This window comes from Argiope bruennichi, chromosome 7 (genome assembly GCF_947563725.1).
Source record: "Argiope bruennichi chromosome 7, qqArgBrue1.1, whole genome shotgun sequence".
Taxonomy (NCBI): domain Eukaryota; kingdom Metazoa; phylum Arthropoda; class Arachnida; order Araneae; family Araneidae; genus Argiope; species Argiope bruennichi.
This window is the reverse complement of record NC_079157.1, coordinates 37,424,874-37,448,986: the sequence shown is the minus strand read 5'-3', so window position 1 is coordinate 37,448,986 and position 24,113 is coordinate 37,424,874. Positions and strand designations below refer to the sequence as shown.

Genomic DNA, 24,113 nt, shown 5'->3' with positions numbered 1-24,113 from the left:
CGTTCCCACCACTCTCAAGGCACATGTGCATAAAATTTGGTAACTTTAGGTTTGACGGCTTGCTCTGTTCAGTACTAACACACATATTCACCTTTATTAGTTGTGGAGTTAGAGATTAAGATAGGATTCACGTTTTATCGAACATAATTAGGCATACTCCTATTTACTTTCATTTATTTACTATAATATTCATAAATCCAAAACGTCTGCTTAAATATAATTATATGTGAACATGGATAGCATGCAATCATTAATCAAAATAAATAAAAAAGAATTAATTTTTTTTTAAATTTTATAAAAATATGGATTTTTGTAAAATTGAAAAACTTAACTTAAAATATGTGTTAAAATGTAATGTTAAAATGCAAATGTTAAAATGTTAACTTGAAAATATGTGTTAAAATGTAATGATTTATTGAAGCGTTTATTACAAACGGATTTCATAATGTTCTTTGGCTTGGATCGCAAAATATCTAATTTATTACTTGATTTGATGTACAAATGTTTGATGATAGTATTTTTTATTTATTTGCAAAGCAAATTACATTGAAATATAAAATTTAATTTTCGCAATATATCCTAAACATCATTTTACAATGGTCCTAAAGGAGACTAAACATCTTTAAAAATTTATTTTCAGTAACTAGTATTGAATTCAAAAAAAATATGTTTAATAATTTATCATATCATCTCACCTAACCTAATACATCATCATCTCCACTTAAATCTAATACATACATAATTCTTTCTCAAATATGAAATCATTTTTTTTAATTAAATTGTAAATAAACCGGAAAACCAACGGGCGTGGTCTCTGAGAAACTTTCTGATGTATCCTCCAATGAATGCACTTGTATTTTATTAACTTTTTGCCATAGGTAAATAACAGTTACGAAAGAACCTATTAGCATACAATGTTTAGTAATTAATAGTTAGGATGCACTAAATACACAGTAACCAGAACACCGAATCTGTATTTTGTAATTTTTTCCCAACCGACTAAAACCAAATTTCGACATAGAACTACAATTATATTGTTACGGAATTTCAGGGGTTCGTTTGGATAGTGGAAGTTATATGGTGTGGAGAAGGCTCAATCAGCAGGCGGCAGTAGAAAAAGAAACAACGACGTTTATTTACACGAAGACACACAGGACAGCACAAAGACAGCAACTATATACAGCACAGAAGACGATTATCTTCAGCAGAGACGTGCAGCATACAACAAGACTCTACTGCAGACAGTAGCGCACAGCTTAGTTCAGCACTAGCTTGACTCCGTCGCTGCTCTGCTAATCCCTGGAAGACCAGTTCTTCACCGTCGATTCCGACTACTCTACTCTGTCGCTTCCGACTACCCTCCGACTACTCAATTCACGACGACTCTTCGGCAGCTGCAGCTCTTTTTATAGGTCTCAGGAGGCTGGGCTAGAAGCCTCTCAACCAATCAGGAACGTTCGAGACATATCTCGGTTCCTACTGGACGGATCGGGAAAATTCTCGATGTTTCGGGTATAATCTATTTTGGCACCAAAGTCTTCGCCAAGTCGCCAAATGGTCGCCAAGTTTGTCGCCAAGCTCTGGGACCTCCTATGGCACCAACTATGCTGGGAAGCCGCATTACAGATTCGTAACAATATATCACAAATTCACCTACCAAATTTCATATCTTTAAGTAATGGCGTTTTTGGAGTTATCATGTTTATATGGTTGTTAAAGTGCAGCCAGGTGGCCATCTCCTTGACAGATTTTGTCCAAAATATTTTGCGTGTCAACTCTATAGATCATATTTATATGGTTGCGGAATCCTTGACTTGCGTATCCAAATTTTATCCACTTACCTTTCTTTATTTTGCAGTTACCTTTTAACTTATATTTTGTCAACCGGGCAGATAGTCTTCTTCTGAATGCATTTCGTTTGAAATTTGACGGAAATCCACAAATTTTGTGTAAAGGTCGATTCGTCTAGAGCAACCCGTTTTTAAGTTATATTTGTCATGGAAAGAAAGATAAGAGCTTGTCATAGATAGATTCCAAGAACGTGTTTTACGAACTCAGAGAGATCTGAAACTGAAAATTTGTCAAATGTCGAGTTCGAGTTTTTTGATGATTCTTTCAATATATTTCGCGTACGAAAGTATATAAAATAATATATTTTGTTATACACGAGACGTATATTCTTTCTATATATATTTCGTGTACAAAAAAAAAAAAAAAAAAGCAAGTGACTAAAACATTCGGACAATAATACATTTTCGAAGAAATTCATTGAAAAAAAATTATCTTTTTTTTTTTTTTCACTGTTTTATATAGGAAGTATATAAAGAAAAAGTATTTCAAAATATATTCTGAAGTGGAAACATTCTTACTCGAAAGTTTGACGACTCTCCACATTTTCAGATCTCCCTGAGTCTGAAAAACATATTTTTAGAGTTATGTCTGTCTGTCTCTGAACGTGATAACTAGAAAACGCTTTGATCTATTCGGATGATATTTGATACATAGGGTTTACACCAAATTTGTGGATTTTTATCAAATTTTGAACGAAATTCATTCAGAAAATCTGAACACGATAGCTAAACAACGTAAATAATTAGATAGATAAAATTTGTTGCACAGGTTTACTACTTATAATATAGATTCTTATCAAATTCAAGACTAAATCTGTTAAATGGTTGCCCATACATATATCTCTACTTCTGCATGGATGCGAATGCGATACTTCGAAAATGTAACAATATTGTTAAAAATTTGTAATGTTGCTTCCCGGCACGGTTATTTCCATCTTAGAAAACACTGTTTTACGATCAACTCTATTGGATGCTGATCGGATGTCTGATCAGTAACCCAAGGCTTGGTGCCAAACTTAGCAACTTTGGTAACAAAATGAATAATACTAGAATCTTTAAGAATTTTGGCGATAGAACCAATAGGAGCTGAGATGTGCTTGATTGTTGGAGAACCTTCGCCACCCTGCTCCGGAAACTATTAAAGGGTGGCAGTCAAGTATCGTCTAGTATAGAATCCATAACGAGTCAACGGCGAAGCGAAAGCGTTCAGTGGTTTCAAGCGATTGGTGAATTGAGCTGTGCGCCGAATATTGGAGTTTATTATAGAAATAGCATCGAATCTTGTGTGGAGCAGTCAATATTATAGTAGTGAGTTGGCACTTAGATAAAACTAAAGCGTGGAAACAGTGGGGAATTGCAAGCGTTTGGAAAGACCGTAGAGAGTAGCTACATAGATTCCCTCCTCCTGCTGAGTTCTGTCTGAACGCTTCGTGTGCTGAGGTTGTTGTTTACAACCGAATACTACTTGTGGATTTACGGACTTGGTATAGGAAGTTCCATAAAAATATAAATGAAATTTTATTCATTGTTCAAATATCTGAAGTGCAGATTTTTTTTATCAAAATTTGAATCACATTCTACTAAGGAACTGACCATTTATCGATATGTAATTTCGCATACATGTAAGCGCGATTACTCAAAAACACAATAACGTAAATAAAAATGACATTTAGTATATGAACTTGAGACAACTATTGTAGATCTACGGCAAATATTGATTTAATCGGTCGGGGAAAAAATATATGCGATAATTTGGCATTTGTGTGTTAACCGCATTATCAGCGATTATTTGCCAAGGATCCCACATAAGATTCCGTAAAAACGCTAAATTCACGCCATAAGTCCATTTTTCGTAAGTATTGTTCTGCAGTGGCTTAATGGTAATAGACAAATGCATACGTATTTTTTCCCCCCCTTCCTATATTTTGGAGCATACAATTCTCATAAAAATAAAAAGCTGAACATTCTTGTCTCTGATTTTCTTACCAAAAGTTTTCTATTTTATGTGGGGGGACATTGATAACGTCTTTATTAAAATATGTATGAGTAGATCTCGAAGAGATTACTCTTGCTGATTTTTTTTTTTTTTTTTTTTTTTTTTACATAAGGTGGAATTTAAAATATTTTTTAGTCTTTATTTTTGCTTGTAAATTTATATAAAAATTATTTTCTGAATCACCAGATTTAAATACGACCGAGCAATTTGCAGAGAAAAGTTTGTTAGAAAACGTGATGTTATAACGAAGAGTAAAAATGATGCTGTTCCAAAACTGGGAAAATATTAATGAAGAAATGACAGCAAATCTAATGTTTTGGAAAAACTGTTTAGGAAACTAAAAGATATCCAAATAGATACTAAAATTATCAAAGTATTTCTATATTTTCTGACATATAATGTTTTTGTTTTTTTTAATTAAAGCATCCGATGACTTTTGAGAAATAACTTATTGCTTACGTTTAGGCTTTAGAATACCTAAAAAACAAATTTTATTTTGAATTTAATATATTTTCTTTAGTTATATAAAAAAATTGATGTATCCGGCATTTCTCGAGATTAAAATTCTTTCATATTTATTGTTTTTAACGTAAAACTTGATTTTGTAAAAAATAAATAAAATAAAAAAAAGTGAAATAAAATAAAAAATTAAATTAAATTAAATTAATAATTTTTTTAATCTATAATATGCAAAATTGTTTTATCGTCATAAAAATCTTATCCTCTGTTTTTTTAATTAAAGTTAGAGTATCAATTGAAACAGACGGTTTTTAAAAACATCACAGATAACTAATTTTCTTTAGCAATTAATATTTGTTAAGTTAGCTCATACATTTTGCATTTGTTTTCTTAGTACAATAAAATTTCAAATCAACGATAAAATGCATTATTGGAAATTAAGAAAAAAATTATTTTGAAAATCATCAAAATTCAAGAAACATTTTCAAAACAATTAAATTAGCATTTCTGAATTTGAAAACAATGTGAAAATAAGTTAGCATGCGAAAAAAAAAGATGTTCTGCCAAAAAAAAAAAAAAAAGAATGTTCGCTTGATTATAAATTAATTAAGTATTAGTTTTTATGAAAGCACAAAACTTTCATATTCAGAATTCTTAAAATAAAAATCTGAGCATTCGTGGCCTTCACGGCCTTGTGCAACGTCTACAATTTTTTTGCAGTTTTAGGGAGAAATGATAATTTTATTAGAGGATATGTGAGAACATTTCGGAAGACTATTCCCGTTTGTTCTAAGATGAAAAATAAATTGCTTTGTATCATTTTTAGTGAAAGTATGAAACTCCATATCTATTTAAAATATGAATCTATAAAAAGTATGAAGGACTTTTTTATATATATACCTATTGAAGTATTTGGAGAAATTTAACATTTTCAGTTCTAAAATATCCTTAAATATCCTAATTTATGAATCAATAATGTCATCAACAAATATAGCAATAGATTGCAAAATTTGAGAATGAGATAAATTATAAAGTTCTCAAAATATACAGATTTGAGTACAATTTCTTTATAAATCAAAGAAATTGTTATAAGTATCTACTATTTGTAGTTCTTCCCAATAAAATTTAAATTTAATTATTAATAAATCTCAATTATTTTTATGAATTATTATTATATTTCTCATTTCAACATGTTCATTATTAGCAGTGAATTATTGCATTAAATCTGTAACCTTATATTCTTGATAATTTTGCATTTAAGGATGTTAATTAATTTAGATATCTTCAGAGAAAGGGTTAACTTTTATAAAAGCTGCATAAATGCCTGATAAATTGATTTTTTTCAATTTATCAAGCCATAAAATTTATTTTATACTAATATAAAATAATTTTATATTTTCATAAACACATTCAAATAAATTTATTAGAAAACAAAATCAAAGAAAATAAATCTCTATAAATATGAATGAAAATGAGTTGCTATTTAATTATCGAAAGTATACTTGCAAAGTATTATCTTACAAGCTTTGTCATAACCTAAACTTACAAAATGTATGACCCTTTTTATACAATTACCCCAAGCCTTTATATTTAGTTCTCATACTATATATTGAATTGAATTCTGTGATGATTATCATACTATCTCAAACTGAATTTTATTTGTTGTTTAAGGAATATGAAAGCAAAAAATGATAATATCTTTGATGAAAATACAGACACTCTAGCGACCTATATTTATAGGCTCTCTAGCTTCCATAATCCATTATTCTACCATTCAGCTTTCGACGAACTACAAACATTTTATTGGGTGTTTTGTATAGGTCTTTATTCCATTGCTTTCCAATTTTACTATTTCAACTATTTAGAGTCACATTATGCATTCAACTTTTTTCAAAATAATATAATGGAAGAATAATAATATAAACAATCGAAGTATACTTTCACAGACTAAAATAGCCGGTTTATGCTTGAATTCAAATATATTAGTTCCTGGCTCCATGAACGAAAAAACTATACTACGTTCTTCCTTTCGTAAAATTAGGCAATAAATTCATATTTCACCATAAAAAAATAATAGTAATTAATTTTTCAGGTACTTCATTTATTATTTTAATATTGACTAGTCCAACATGAACAGCAGTTGTACATTTATTTGCCAGTATGAAAACAACTCAACAGCAAAAGGTTTCTGTTTTAAAATTTATTTTCAGTCTGCTAAAATGGACATGATGGAATCTTTAAACAATAATGATGTCAATTTTATTGAGAGATTTTTGCATGCCTTTAAGATGTTAGGAGGTAGTGAGCTGGGAGTCATTGATTTTGATCATTTTAAACAAATTCTGGAGCAGGTAATCTAATTTCGTTCGCAATATGGGTTCTTCTATGAATTTCTGTGTTTACATAGTTTTTGAAGTTTGAACTGTTTTTATTACTTTTTGGTTTAAGTTTGAACTGTTTTGATTACTTTTTGGTAATATTTTTAAACTATTTCAGGAAAATTCAGCTGATGCTAAAGAAATTCTGGATCTTATTAAAACAGAAAATCATGTGAAGGATAACAAGCTTGACTTTGTAAGTTTGTGTTCTTCTATTCTGTCTATAAAGGGCATTTTTAACAGTGCTCTGGAAAATGGAAAGGTTGCTATTCAAGGTCCAGGAATAAATACTCGTACATTCACTCGAAACAAAGGTAATTATATTTTGAATATTTGCTTTTTGATTTACAGTAATATCATTTATTCTTTTGTAAGTTTATAGTTATTTTAAAAAGTTTGGAGAAAATTTTTATATTAAGCCTTGTAAGAATATAATTTGTTTATATCTAATTGTAATTTTAACAGATTAATCTATTCTGTTTTATTTTTGATCATATGCATTTTTTTCATTATCTTTAACTCCTATTTATTTACTCTTTTTTGTAATGAATTCGTTTTTCAGAATTAGTTTTGATATAACTTTCAGTTACAGCAAAATAAATATTTGAATTCATTTTTCTGTTTAAATCTATTATTTATGGTTTCAGTATTATAATATTTATTTAATTAGTAATAAAATTATTTACACTTAATCTTCAAAAAAAATTTATCATTTATTAAATATTTATTTAAACTAATTTGCATTTCATAGATCTCATACTTTTCATTCATTTACTTTGATATTTTGTTTATTTTTCTTTTCCCCTATATCTTTTTCTGTTACAGGTTCCGCTAAAACGAGTAACTCACCATATGACAAGACTATTTCAACTCAGGTATGGTACCTCCAAGCAAGCTGTTCATTTAATTGTAATATGCTTTTAGATTTTTAAGACTGCAATCAAAATCTAATATATATTACTTAAAAATTTATAAAAATTAATGTATAATATAGATATATATATAATTTATCATAGAGAAATCAACATTTTAACAAGTATTAATCTCTCTCACTCTTTTTTTTTTAAAATATGGGAAAAGAAAGATATTTTATGAAAATTGTATTTATACATCTTTTTTAAAATATTTATAATTATTTCCTTAATTGTAAATAATTACTTTATTGTATCAGTTATATGAAAATACAAATGATGAAATATTATCTTACTTTATTATGTTATGTATTACTTTATTATTACCAAATAAGCTCACTGATAACAAAATGTTATGAGTATTTTCATGCTGTTGAAAAAATATTTTATTAGTGAGGTATTGGTCATTATTATTATAAATATTTAGTTACAATAAATCCTGCATGTTGTTTTGAAACTACATTTCTATGGATCTCTGCTAATTCAATTTACATATAAGTCATTGTTTTATATCTTTGATACTTCTTCTTGGCCATTATTTTATGAGTTCATAACTTTTGAAAAAGCTACTGTAATTCTCTAGATTTTATTTTTTATTTTTTTTTTTTTTTTTTTTTCCTTTTTCCTACATTTTCTAAGATGGATGTTTAAGTGATGTTTTCAGCATCTAAATATGTAGTGTAAAGACGTTTTACATCTTTTATTTAATTTGTTAGAGGATGATATTTTGTAATTGATTTTTCACTCACTCTTTGATGTGCTTGAATTTTTAAATTTTGTGCATTTGTATATTATCAGTGATAGTATACTATAAAAACATTTTCAGAACTTAGTTTCCAATCACTTTTAATTAAAATTTGATTACATGTGAGTGCTACCAACTATTAAGAGATTTTGAGGGAGAAGGAATTGATTATATGATTCCATAATATATTTATAAATTAAAGACTAAAGTAGCAAATAATTAAAGGCTGAAATTCTATTTTAAATACATTAATAAAAAGGGTTTTGAAGTGTATTACTAATGTTTATAATTTGTTTTCTGCAGTTTAATTAAATTACAATATATTTTGTATGTCATTTTGAAACGTTTGCACCAGTCTTTTATTTCAATTGTTAAAGCTATTAGATCTAATCTGACAAAATTCATTAACATTAACTGATTTGTCGAATTTATGTTTGAAAAAGACTTTACTGCCAAGAATTGAATAACTGGCCTTCAGTAAACATTCAACATCTTTTAATTTTGCTCAACCACAGCTAAGTTAACAGTTAACAATATAATATTTGAACAGAAACGAGATTTTATTATATTTAGGTCATAACATTTTATCCTTTTTTTTTATTTTTCATAATTAATGTATTTCCCTCTCCCCCCACCCCTTTTTTTAAGCTGAATAGTTTGGAACATAAAATAGTAAGAAAAAAAAATATCTAAGTCATTATTATAAAAATAACTCCTGAAAATAGAGCTAGATTTCAAAATATACAAATACGAAATTATAACTATTTATTAATGTTTTCTACTCGTAACTTCTGTTACTAAATAAGAATTTGAATTCTGAAGTCAGTTTTCTAATTCCAGTATTATGTCTCAACAACACAGTTCAATAATATTTATGAACTGCTGCAGAGTGTAATGAACTTCCAACTCTGTAATATGTATTATAGATCCCAACTATAATTATTCTTTGTGAGTGTTAACAATATTCAGCACTATTTTCAAATGAGTGTAATTCCAATTTGTACATTGCTACTGAAAACATTTCTAGCTAGCCAATGTGTTGATTTTAGCAGAGGATAAATATATATAGCAAACTATTCCATAACAATATCATATGCAATAAGCATTTATCATATTGATTCTTTCTTATGTACAATCATTGGGGGAAAGAACCCCTCCCCCCAAAATTTATTTTGCAATCATTCATCCTATTTAAAAACCATTTTAAGTACCATTTTAAATGTGGCATTGAATACTAATAAATACTGTGCCTAAAATGCTCCTAGTGGGTTATTTGTATATTTAAAATTGTATAAACTTTGAAACTTCTTATGCCAACACCTTTTTTTTTTGTTGCCATGAATAGACTTCCAATGGGAAAAAAATATCCCAATTACAAATTTTAGTTAATATACCATGATTACATTGGGAGATAGTTGACATTTTCTATTAAAAAGTTGTTTTCATATTTAAATGTATAGAATTTAAATATTCTCTAGACATCAAGAATAGTTTTTTTCTGTACTTTTAATACATCTTTAAAGCTTCAATCCACATGGTAAAATCATTTGCTATTTCATTCATGACAACATATTTATAACAAAAATTTTAGAAAAATCTTGATTCTTTTCAGAAAAGAAATATTCAAAAGCATTGAAACTTTTGTTTAAATTGCACCCAAGTTTGATTCTCTGTTATGCTGAAAAAAAAGTATGAGTGAAATATATAAAATTAAATGTACTTTTTAATATTTTATTATAATTACAATATTATTATTTAATTGTTATTATAATTAGAGTTAATTATAATTGCAATTTAATGTACATTATTATAATTACCCCAACTTGATTTCAGACTTATGTGAAAAATTAGTACTCGTAAACATCAGTAAATTGGAACAAACACAAATGACTCTTTTATAGTTAGGAAATATAGTTTGTTATCCATAAATTATTAAAAGAAATAATTTGTCACAATGTTTATAAAATTAGATAATTGAATCCTATAAAATAATAAATAAAAAATAAAATTTGCATTTTATAAAAATTTGTTATGTTTTTTAAGTGACATTATATGAGCTAACAAGTAAAAATTCTAGTTTATTATGAGGACACTTTTCATTTAAAAGTAGCAACAGCTAATAAAATAATATGGCAATGGAATTTTTTTTTAAAAAAATTTTGATTTCATATTCTTTGTTGCTTAGTAATTTTTTAAATATATATATTTTTTATATTACAATGCATAAAATTATATTTGTTGTAGAAATATACGACCAGTAGCATTTCAATACCATATAAAAAGCTGTTGATATTTTGAAATTTGTGAATGCACTCCTAACTGCATCATTTCAGAAGTAATTCAGAAAACTTAATGTAACGAAAAAATTACTAATAGGAATGAACTGAAATTTTGCATGTCCCTATGAAATGATCTTGTCCTTCAATTTATGCAAAAATTTAATTATTTTGCAATTTAAAAATTTTTAAACTCTAATTTTATAATTTTTTTTCACATATTATAAATTATTTTTTCAAGTTAAATTTGTATGCAAAATATATAGAATACCTTTTATTTTTATAAGAAAAAGAATTTAGGTCAATAATTTTATCAAATTTTAAGATATGAATAAAAATTCAAAATTCAATTTTAACATTAGAAAGTCAACATTTTACTGGCCCATAATTTCAAAACAAATAGACCTAAGCTACTGATACTTGAATTCTGAATATAATCTTTAATGTAGTTTTAAAATTTGATGATAAAAATGGGTGTTACCATTGGAAATTTTAATTTTTGCTCTTATTTCAGTATATAGAGGGCCCTTAATGAAAATTTTAATTCAAAAATGATTTGGAGTATGTTAAACTTTTTCAAATTACACCTCTTCTATGATTGTATGATGAATAATGCCAGAATAAAATTAGATGACTACTCTTTATTTCCACTATTGTACTTCAACAACAACAAAAAAAAAGCTTATAATTTCCACAAACTTTCCATTAGAAAGTTACTAAAATATTTCCAGAAATCAATTATTTTGATATTTATTTTGGATTTTTCATTAGGATATTATTATTTAGATGATTATAGAAAACTTCTTTGCCATTGGCTGAACTAAGTGCATTGTATTATCATTATACATAGATACTTATTTTTGAAAACACAGTTTTAACTTGTGTAAAATTCTCTTTTAGAAGAGTCTTAACAAGTTTCTTAAAGGTGTGCTGTTCCATGTTGATGGTGATATGCTCAGTTACCGCTATCAGTTGGAGGTCCTGGAAAATACTGTTGTCGAAATTTTTGTTACAGCTATAACAGATAAAGGTACATTTTTTTTTTTTTTTAATTTGATGATTATGTTAAATTTAATGTTTTAAAAGTCAAAATATTTAATTAACATTATAATCTTTTCTAGGTGAGACTACACCTAACATTCCTGTGGAAGTATTGATATTTCAGGATGGCAAGAATAAAACTTTTATTACATCCTCATCATTCCTTAATGAAGATGTGAGTATTTTAGGCTAATAAATTTTTCATTATTAAATTTTATTGATGGGGCTTGCAATTCAATTTCTCATTTTTGTGTCCTCAAATTTATCTTATCAACATTAATATAAATCATACTCTTGATTTTAAAATTTCTGATTAATTATTATTTAGCACTGGGAATTGAGTAAATTTTAAGAGTCTTAAACAAGAAACATATTTATTACTATTATAGTATATCTTAATTTTAAATATCTGAAAAAATATTTATCTATCACTAATTTTAGATGTATTGAAAAGATATTTCTGTAACTATTCTAAATTGACGTTTAAATGTTTACACTTTTAAATTAAGAATAGAATGTAGATTAATTATATTATCTTAAAAAAGGGATTTAAAATTTCAGATTTTATTTATATAATTATAAACTTTTTATTTGCTTCTTTATTAATAATTTTAAAAAATCATTGAAGTAGAATTTTATGTTAATTTGGTTTAGTAATCATATCAGTTAAATGATTCAATCCTTGCATACATGCATTTCATTTTCCCTAAAGCTTAGTTCAAGCAAAGTTGATTCAGTGCAACCATCAGTACATGCATAATATATAATGTACATGCATTAGATATATATATACATATATATATAATATGGAGATCAGTTTAAGAAAATTAGCTTTTTCCTGTTGTGTATTAATTTGTGCTGTCTCTTTATTATTTCATAAAACATTCTGTTTTATATTATTATTACTAAAATGTAGGTAGTCAGATATCAAGCTTTTGGAAATGTTTTTACTACTTGCATAAATTTAAAATGTTAACCTATTTGTTATATCATTTGTATTTATTTACTGATCACAATTATTTAGTGATCACAATTCAAAGGTATTCAACACCAATAATAAATTTTCATTCTATTAAAAACAGTCTTTACTAACAAATAAAAATAGCAGTAGTTAATGTGATTAAAAATTATATGGTATTGTTGAAGCATGAGAAAAGAACTTGTATCTGATAAATTATTTACTTATCATTAGTTCTATATACAATTTCATATTATTTTAGCTTGCTTAGTTTAGACTTATTTTTTGTTTGTTTGTTTTTCTTGTATAATTTCACAAGATATTCGTTTTGTATGAAATTCCCACTATAATACATTATTGTGTACCTAAAGATTATATAAAAATAAGGTAGTATTGAAGTAAGAGAGGTAGATATTGTCAAGACTGTTTAAGAAAGAGCTTTATTGAGAAAAGATTTGGTTAAAAACTTATATTAAAATATCATCTTATGAAAAGGAAGAATAGCAATGGTAAACAGTTATTTTCTTATTCAAAAGTATAATTTTCCTTAAATTCACGATTCTAGATGTTAGCTCACATATTTGATTTAAGTTTTATAAGTAGCTTTGAAGTGACATGTCCATTTCTTAATTATTATTTGTATTAAATGTTTTGTGTTCACTCTTGGGTATGAATGAGTAAAAAAACTTCTTTCTGAAGCATTTTATTCAGATAATATATTTACTTTCTATTATTTTTGTCCTTAAAGAAAAATGGTCTGTTGTTACTTAATTGTGGGACAGCATTATTTGCTAGCATTTGTCTTTAATGTTGTTTTCATTAAAAATATACAGCTTAGTTCTCTCACTCAGTATAATGCTGCTGCCACATGATATGTCATATAATTTATTCCAGAGTTGATAAAAATCTGCCTCTTAATAGTTGTAATATTGAAATCTAATTACTTGCCACTCTATGCCATTTCATATCTAGAATCATTCATTTCATATTTATATATTTCCAGTTATATATTCAAAGAAAGGCTTGTGGTGACGCTTTATAAGCCAGATAACAGCTACGAGACATGAGAAATTTCTTTTGTCTAGTGGTCTTGTTACTCGGCTACGAACCCAAAGGTTGCGAGTTCGATCCTCGCTTATCGCCAGCAGCAACATTGATGACCCGATGACGTGATACGCAAAAAAAAACTTCATACAACTGTTGTAGCGCCCTCTACCAGAAATAAATAAAATCAAAAGCTGATAAATAATCAGCCAATAAAAAAAAATGGAAAAAAAATGAAGCTGATAAACAATCGACCAATAAATAAAATGAAGCTGATAAATAATCGGCCAATTAGAGGGAAAAAAATGCAGCTGATAAATAATCAGCCAATAAATAAATAAAGCTGATAAATAATCAGCCAAAAAAAATGGATAAGACGCTACAGCCAATATATCACCACTAATAACAGCAAAATACAGGACAAAAAATCGTTCGTCTCACCTCCGACGCACTGAAGGGGGAGTAATGTGGTGACGCTTTATAAGCCAGATAACAGCTACGAGACATGAGAAATTTCTTTTGTCTAGTGGTCTTGTTACTCGGCTACGAACCCAAAGGTTGCGAGTTCGATCCTCGCCTATCGCCAGCAGCAACAGGCTTGATGTGCTGTTCATTTGCCTAACTTATGTGTTTTCATCATCATTTCAAATGTCATGTATCAATGATATACATCCTTCAAATGGATAGAATAATAGGCTGTCTTTGTGAAAATACCTGGCGCAACAAATTGCTATGTTTGATATTTGGTTGGTGCAATTTCTATGCAATATTCTTCACAAATTTTGTGATATCTCCTTTTCCTTCCTAAAAACCTATTGATCATTATTTGTCTTGTATGACTTACTGCAAACATTTTTACCATTCTACCAATGCTCCTGATATCTCTTTATATACGTAAAACCATGCTGTATATAAAACTAAACTCTTTTCTTTATCACTAAATGTATAAAAATATTATTTTGATATCTTCACGAATAACTCATTTTTATAGCACTCAGAATATACTATAACATTATGTTGATATCATAAAATTCCTCATGCTATTAAGGATATTTATCTGATTATAATAAAATACTAGCACTGTATTTGTCATACTTCATCCCTGCTCCAGCATATCAGTAATTCTTCCTTGTATTAGTGGCATAGCAAGGATAACAGAACTTAAAACATAATATTTCCCTCTAATTGTTATCAGTGGTTTAATAACTATAGATTGAAACCTAACATAGGCATTTTTTAAAAGTTGTATAAATGCACTAATGTTTCACTCAATGATAATTCCATTAGATTTGCTCAAGGCATTAAATACACCTTGCTCCCATTTGCTATACTATTGCATTGTTTAACCTAAAATTACATAAACTTCTTTAATAACAAACTTCATGTTTATTTTGCATACCCATGTGCATACTGCACTAAAATCAGTAACTGGGTGAAACACTTTCTAACCATCTGTGATATTTTGTTACTAAAATTTACATTCACACTGCATTTCTGTTAAGATGTATTTTATTTTGTTGTTTACTTTGAATTATTTTAGATAATTTCATATCTGCTTGCTTTTAAATATTGTTTGTACTTATGCTTTTCATGCTGGTATATTTAATCTATTTGAACCTTTATTCTTTATAATGATTTTCTTTTCAGGGTTTTTGTACCGTAAAATATGCTTTGAAGAAAGGAAAATACATTCTAATACCTATCCTGTTGAAATGGGACATGTTGAGAAAGTCAAATTCTTTTGACAGATTGAATTTGGATTCATTAATACATGTTGAAGAAGATTCCAGTGTCATTTTAACATCAGCATGTGAAAGATCTTTGAAAACTATTTTCGATTGTATCGATCTTGATGAAAATGGGCTTCTCAATCCAACTGAATTTGATTATTTCATTCGCCACGTATCTGGCGAAACAGCAGCTGAAGAATGGAATACTGTTGAAGGTATGAAAAAAAGAATAATATTTCTTTTTGTGTTAAAAGGTCATCTTTAAATTGTCTATTTTGAATATCAATACTTGTCCATGATGATATTATTATAATACTGTGTTAATTAATATGGTGAAAAAATGATAATGTAAACTGACAGTTTAAGGCGAAATATTCAGAGTTAATTTTATGCATTGATGTTATATCACCATAAATTTGCTTTTATTTGTTCAAAAATAAATTTACTGTAATCACCTAAAAAGGCTTTACTCTATTAAAATGTTGAATGAGTAATTCTGTTTAGTGTCAGAATTTTGTAGTTATTATCGATGTTTTTAACTCTTTATAAATATCTATAATTCTAATATTCTTTTTATTCGTTGCTTGTTATCAGAGATAAAAGTTTCTTTTCCAACCTGTCTTAGATTTTCTTAATCCAGAGTTGCTTTTTATCTTTCTTTTTTACCATGAATGAATTTTAATTTGCATTGTATTTTGTATTATTAAAATAATTATTTTCTAATCATTCAAAATAATGCTTCACTTCAACTTTTGAGTTAATTCTTTCCTCTGCTGCAAAAACTCTCATTTTCCTATACTGACTCCAATACACACCAAACCCAAAATACCTCTTTAGAGAATTCCCTTCTAAAACTATATAAGTTCAAAATACTTTCACACATTTTCTTTTTCTATCTTTTTTTCTTCCTCTATGGAGTTCGTCCACTGGTCATGGTTCTTACAAAGTAATCTTAATTATCAAAAAAATTGGAACTTTTTTTTTTGTGATATCACGAAGAATTAAATGCATTGTCAGAGAACTTGAAACCCACTCCTCCTTAAATCAAAAAATATTTTGCATATATATATATATATATATATATATATATATATATATATATATATATATATATATATATATATATACCAGCTGGTTTGTCAAAAGTATTGGTTATATTTAATTTCAATTAAATATTTTACCACAATAAACTAAATTATTAAATCGTATTAGCGTATAATGTGCAATAATATTGTTATGATATTTTCATGATATTGCCTGGCATTCATAATATTGAAAAACAGTGAGGAAATATTGTAAAATAGTTGATGCTAATAGGGTTATGCATAGCTTAATGCTTTCATTTCTTCAATAAAGATATATTTAACATCAAATTATTTAGACATGAAAACTTTTATTTTAACTGCTTTACATCTGTACTATTTATTGTGCAATCCTTTCTTAATGGCATCAAGTCCTATCGCATCATAGTGCCACAAAAAACAAAAACAAAAAAAAACTGCCCAATATCTTGATAATCTATATAAAACTATATGTTATCTTTTATGTTTTTTGTAATTTATTTATCCTCATGTTAGCTTTGCAGATTATTAGCAAAACTTTAATCCCTTAACTTTCATTTATTGCAAGTAAGTATTTCATGGAACAAAGAAAGTGGTTTAAATTTCAATGCAACAATTAAACTATAGTTGAAAACTATTCAAAAATAATATTTTTTAAAGTTGACAAAATTTAGAAGAAATTGCATACTAAATAAAATTAGTATTAATAAAAAGTCTTTTTTTAAATTTTGAAGTAGTGGGAAAGTCATTTTTGCTCTGTAATATTTATGTGTGTTATCATGGAAAAATTCATAATTATAATAAATCTGCTTAATTTTTAATTAATAAAAAAATCTATAAATGTATTAAGTATTAGCATGTTAAAACTTATTTTTATCTATTCAAATGTGGATTTATATTTATATTCATTCTTCTTAGATTTATATTCTTAATTGCATAATGTTTTATAGCATAATATTCAATTTATAGTATTATTTATTATAATTACAAATCAAAATTTGTATTTGTCATTTTTCAGATAATTTTAAAACAGAAAATCAACAGTTAACTTTTGAAGGCTTTGTGGAACTCTACAGATTAGTTCTGCAAACAGATCCTACTGATGTAATGAGCATGCTGCAACATATGGGAATGAATGAAACTTTGGAACTTGAAAATGTAAAATTTTTATATTATTGAAAAGTTTTAGATAATGCATTATGAAATTTAAATAAGTTATAGAAGATGCCAGATCTTTGATAAAAATAAAAATTTAGATGTATCTAAAAAAAAAATTAAAAAAATATCAAATAGGACAATGAGAAATGGCTCTAAAATTTTGTAACTTAAATATTTGTTAATTTAAATTATTGAAATAATTTGAATGTTTTAGTAAAATAACCTATAAAGTAACCTCAAAAATGGTGATAAAATTATGGTGATCCAGCTTGAGGATTGGTTCTTTCCTTTCTTATGGGTATAGAGTTGATGTGGAGTTGACAACCCCTACGGATGACAGGACATCCCTCCAATAGAGGGGTTGTATAGTGGCTGGTAACGACTCTTAGGACTCATTCAAAGTTTCCACCTATGCTGCTGAAACATATGGATCATTCAATTTATCCAAATGTCTATGGGTGGGAAGGAGTAGCCATTTTGTGGTTACATAGTTTGCATTTATCTTTAAACATAATTACTTACATCTTTTATATTATTATTACAGACATTATTACTTACATCTTTATTTATATGTGACAGACATAAAATCATATTATTTTAATAATATTATATGTAATCTATTTATTGTGTATCGAACTATCATTATACAATCAGGCATTAATTCCGTCTACTAATTTTCTCTGTACTGTAACTTCACTTTTTTATCCTTGTGTAACTACTTAGATCTAAATGGAATTCTACCTCAGCGTTCAACAATGAGAGAACATTTTTTTACTTTTTTTTAATAATTAGGAAATTTTGTTCAATAATGAAATCTATTTTTAAAAATTATGTCCCAAAAAATATGTTTAAAAAGTTGACAAAATTCAGAAAAAATAGTTGTTTAATAATTAAATTGAATGTTATTATAATTTTAAAATTGTGTAAAAATTAATTTTGCAGCAATATTTTTGGGAGTTATTGCGAGAAAATACCAAAATTTTGCTTGCATTTTAATTAAAACTTCAAAAAAAAAAAGCTTCAAGGGGTACATCCCATCTAAAAAAATATTTATACCAACTTAGGTAACTTTAGTTCAAATAGTTTTGTATGTAAAGTGCCAAAATACACCTAAATAACGAAAATTCTTTTTATTATTGATATTAATAATGAGGTAATTAAAAGAAAGGATTATATTTCGAGACTAGGCACACTACATACAGTATATTTCAAAATTATGTGCACAATCGGGTTTTTTAAAATAACATTTTAAAAAATAATACAGTTGCAATGGAATCATAACATAAATATATTACACTACAGAAATATGATGTTTATATCGCAGATTTTTTGTACAAAAAATTCAAAATATGTTGCCTTAAAAATATATTACAATAAAAACAATTGTTTTTATATTCATTATATATTTTTTTAAAAACTGCATATTCTGCCTTCTGTATATATGATGTAACTACTTCGAAATATAAAATCATTCAAATAGTTTCAACCCAAAACAAGTCTGTTCATGAAATTGTTAGGACTTAAGTCTGTATTTCTTGTTTTTCTATATCTGCTGTTCATTGCCATATAAAGGCAAGCAAATTTCAATAAAATTGCAAAATCTTTCAGACATCTATATTGAAATTGAGCCATAGAAATGCGTTTTTGAGGCTAAATTAAGCATGATTGGCCTTTTTAATGATTTAATGCTTTAAAAATTATTCGATAGACCTGTTGGCTGGCCATAATTTTTACATGATTTACGACGAGAACTTTGCGAGTTCAGTCGACAAAAAGGAGGGGCTTTTCTAACTATGTAGGACATGTTCTATTTCAACAGAACAACATACGTTGCTTTTCTTAATAGGTGACTGTGCTTTCAGGATTATAAAAATGCCCTCAAAGGCTATCTATTTCAAATTGGAAACATCTTATGAAGTGAAAATTTATAAAGTAAAAAAATGGAAATTTTCACAGGACAATGCATTGATTCATACCTCCTACTTAAGAGACTGTTATTGACTGTCCAGTCATTATTCCAGATCTGAATCCACTTGAAAATCTTTGAGGATTATTTGCACAAAAAATGATGCCTGTGGCCTTCAATTTTCAAATATACTGAAGTCAAAACAATAAATATCTTTACAGTTGCACATTCCCCAAACACCAGTTTGAAACTTGCCTGGTAGGATTTCAAAATAAATCAAAGCAATGCATTCAGAATTTGAATTTAAATACAAGATAATCAAAAATCCATTTATTTTTCGAACAACCTTTTTATTTCCTTTCTTATGAAAACTCTTTAAAACTTACGATATGTTTCTTTGTTAAATAATGCACTTATGTTCTGATTCCATGTGCTTATTATTTTTTCTTCACAAGTATTGGGACTTCAATAATTTTATTGAACTATTGTTTGAGAAAAAAATCTCCTGCCCATACAGCTTTGAAACACTCTGTAATAGCTGTTGCATTCTATTTAATTGTAATTACTTATTATTTTTAATTTAGAATTTTTAAAGTTCACTCCTTTTTTTTTCCATAGTTTTTAAAATCATTTTCAATATGCTAATTCTTTATTAATATTAGAGAATAATAAAAGAGTATTTTATGTGTAATTTATATATGCATGTAGGCACTACCATTCCGTTTGGCTGTCAAATCTGTATCTGGAAAGTTCAATCTTCTACCACTGCCTGTATCTTCCTACAAAGAAGTTGCTGAAAAAGTTTTGAGAAAAGTTGCTGTGGAACAAGGAGTTTCAAAGAAAGTCAGAAATATGAATGATTTATTTGTTTTCATTCATCGTCTCCCATACAGAGCGACACTTGTAATTCAAAATCAGGTATTGTGCATACCCTTTATGCATTGTATTTACAAAAATATAAATTACAGTTTTGCAATAAGGTTTCTTATTATCTTTTTTTTTTTATCCCATAAACTCTGTCATATTCTCCACTTTCCATTTGAATGTATTTGTATGATAATCTACGGTAAGATTTAAACAAAAAAATTATGAAAGGAAATTTAAATGTTCCATGTATGTTATCTGTTAACATAATATTAAGAGCTAGTGGGTGTAATATTTCATTTAAATATAGAACTTTTTTACTTTTTTTGCATAAATTCTCTAACTGCAATTATAAAAAGATACAATGTGTTATTACTTGAAATTAAAATAATATAGAATCATTTATATTAATTTACTTAAGGTATTATTTAATAGTATTAGTTTATTTTTATTAATTACAGATTTTAACAATGTTTATTTTATTTTTTCAATATAAATATGACAAATATAACTTTCGCATATATTACATAGGTTTTTTTGTAGAAACAAGGTAAGTATTAGTTTAAAGGGACCATATATTTGTGATTGCTTTTGATGTTAGTTGCAAATAAGGATAATGACATACTTTAGTAATATGTCAAATATTATTACCGTTTAAAAACACTGTCAGTTATTGCCACCTTTTGTCCTCATGGCACATTTGAGTTCATGGTCTTCATAATCGCTGAGTACCATAAAATAGTCCCTCAATCTTTTTTTTTTTTTTTTTTTTCTTCTACTTCTTCTTCTTTTTCAGTTACCATTCATTCTGAAAATTTTCAAAACCATATTCAAACATATTGTAACATATCATTGATATTGAGCCATATATTTTATAATCTTTCTTATAATTAATCATTTTCTTCTCTATAGAGATTTTCCAGATAGTTAAAACTAATATTTCATTCCTTGAAAAAAGTTCTATATTATAATATTATGTGGTTATTCCTCTATTGCAAATGAATCTCTCTGCAGTGGTTTTCAGAAATCAAGTGTTTAGTGTTAGTTCTATATTATATAATGTTACATTTTTTTAGATAAAATTGGTGATGTTTATCATTTTTCCCCCCTTTTACTTATAGTCTCACAGTCGAGTGAAAATTAGATTAGATTGCAGCAAAAGTGTGAACTGTGCAAGCCATTATGGGCGTTTGGATTTTACTTTTAATGTGCTACCCAGAACCTGTATAGTAAGTACAGAAATAATAATGTCATGATGTTAATCCATAGAGAAATCCTAGTTTTTATCAATGAATTAATAATATCATGGACAAAAATTGTTTATTAAAAATTACAATCCAACAGAATGAAAAATTATATATGATCAGAAATAAATAAAAATTTGATACAATTTAAAATTATAAGATAATCTCATTCCTGCCTTTAAAAATATTATTTTTAAATAATAAAGAAAGCATTCTTTTTCCTCCATTACATATTTATTACCTCAAATTGTTTATATGCATAATTTTAACTTTTTAATAATTATGTAAATATCATATTTATTTCTTTTGCTTTGATTAAGAATTATGATTTCATTGTTTATTTCAGTACTAAGAATCATTTTTAACATTTTGGTAAACATAATTTAGATATTTTGATACATTATAAGGTTATTTTAAATTCTGTATTTCTGCTTCCATAAGATTCTTTCATATAATTCTTGAATTCATTGACCAATTTCTCCCATCCCCAAGCAGGATTTAAATCTGAAGCCATTGATATTAAGTAAAACATGTAATACAAGGAAGGATTATAAATATACTTATTCATTTATTTCTCTGTGATAAAGATTTGTATTAAAAATAATAAATAAATCTTTACTATAGAAAAAGGCTTTCTAAAAGTTACTTAATAAGTGGTATAAAAGTATTTAATAGGTAGTACACTGCTAGCTATAAATTTTTAAATGAAAGCATAAGTTGTATTTTTTTAGCAGAGTCTAATATTTTTAACTTGTAATCTTAATTGGCATTCATTTCAGCACATGGCTTATGAACTTGTTTAAATTTCAGAATTGTCAGAAGCAGTTAAGGAAATTCCTCCTGTAAATAATTCTGAAAACTTGGGAAATAAAGTTACTTTAATATAAGAATGCCTGTTTTAAACCAAATTACATATAAAATTTAGTTTACAACAAATATAAAAATCATCACAATGTATTGCTGTGCATCACTTAATGCTATCATTTTTGGGCTATGAATTTTCATAATATTAACTGACAGATAATAACAATTAAATTGGATAAAATCACCCACATTTTTAACACATCAACTCTAGTAGCACACAAATACTGTACAATATTGTATGACATTGATTAATATTGTTTAATATCATATAATATTGCAATAGGCTGTGCTACCTGGGAAATGAATGGAAGGGAAAAAAATATTTCCCCCTGGAGAATCTGTAATTTTTAAAATTTGTTGAAAGATGATACATGCCACATTTTAAAATATTAAATTCATTTAAATATTTGATTCATTTTGCCATTCATTAGAAGTGTTTTATTCTTCACATTCTTTCCTCTTTAGAAGCAATGTTTATGGCTAGAAAAAAAATTCACAATTTTTAATATTTTACAAAGAGGCTGTGAAATTTTCAACTATGGCACAACATTGCATTGACTCATTTTAAGTACAGTTCCATGCCAGTAAAGAATTTTAATTTTGTCGTTATTAAAAAAAAATTTGAATATTAATCTAATTTGCTTTTATAGTCTAATTATGGACAACAATAGATTATGGCTATTCAACAGATTTTAAGCCAATCCCAACTACTCTTGTCTAGACCAAAAATGTACACTTTTTCCCTTGATAAAAATGATCCTTGGTTTTTCCTTACAAGTGCAATATGAAACTACATGAATATCAATCACTGGTTGAAAATAAGGATTGGTCAATTCTGTATTTCAAAACTGATAACATTAAATAATGTAATAACCACACTAAATGAATTATAATATTAATTGCTATCAAATTAATTGTCATCCACTTTATTTGTTAAACATTTTTGTTGTTATTCTTGCTTTACAATTACATATATTTTGAAAATTTGCAATATTATGCAATTCTGATTATAGAAAGTTCATTATAAAAATTTACTGTTTTTTCTGTTGACAGACTGGCCATCATTTGTTTCCTGTGGATCCATCAAAAGAGTGGACAGTTGAATGTACAGAGTACCTGTTGTAAAATTTTTCATGATGGGGTATTAAACACCATCTAAAAATGAATCATTCATATAATCATGTTCATGTACTATTATTTTCATTTTTCGTTTTATGTATATATTTTTATATAATTTACAAAATCTTTGTTTTGTTACATTTTATTAAGTAGAGAAAGTTCCCCACACAGCATATCCCTTGAATCAATCTAGTTTAGAAAGTAAATAATATCCATACACACACATATCTTGACAATGTAGTACATAACAAAGCTTGTATGTAAATATTTTAATTTATTGATATAGTTGCAATATTAATTAGATTATTCAATGTATTTCTTCTATGCACAATTAGTCCACGTTACATCAGTTCAATAACATTACTAGCATCTTAAACTAAATAGTTTTAGTTATAATTAATGAGCAGTCATTTATTAGTCAAATCTGCACTTATACATGCATGTAAGACTTCTCTGTTATAGATGTAAACCTGAAATTCTTGAAAATAAATGTTTCAAACATGTCTGAT

At 26.8% G+C, this 24,113-nt stretch overlaps 1 protein-coding gene across 1 annotated transcript; it reads left to right on the top strand.

The window, feature by feature from the left end:
• The first annotated feature begins 6,475 nt into the window (after positions 1–6,475).
• On the top strand, positions 6,476–24,107 carry LOC129976009 (EF-hand calcium-binding domain-containing protein 7-like). The gene is made up of 10 exons (XM_056089340.1): positions 6,476–6,656; positions 6,802–6,997; positions 7,509–7,558; positions 11,516–11,645; positions 11,737–11,831; positions 15,306–15,603; positions 17,468–17,607; positions 20,222–20,431; positions 21,499–21,606; positions 23,539–24,107. Exons 1-10 carry the CDS (start codon positions 6,525–6,527, stop codon positions 23,608–23,610), a joined length of 1,431 nt encoding a protein of 476 aa, XP_055945315.1. The 5' UTR covers positions 6,476–6,524; the 3' UTR covers positions 23,611–24,107.
• The last annotated feature ends 6 nt before the right edge of the window (positions 24,108–24,113 follow it).

Coding starts and splice junctions, on each gene's coding strand:
- LOC129976009 (XM_056089340.1), top strand. CDS start 6,525: ATGGACATGATGGAATCTTTAAACAATAATGATGTCAATTTTATTGAG. Junction 17,608..20,221: donor AAACTTTGGAACTTGAAAAT/GTAAAATTTTTA, acceptor ATATGCATGTAG/GCACTACCATTCCGTTTGGC. Junction 20,432..21,498: donor CACTTGTAATTCAAAATCAG/GTATTGTGCATA, acceptor TTTTACTTATAG/TCTCACAGTCGAGTGAAAAT.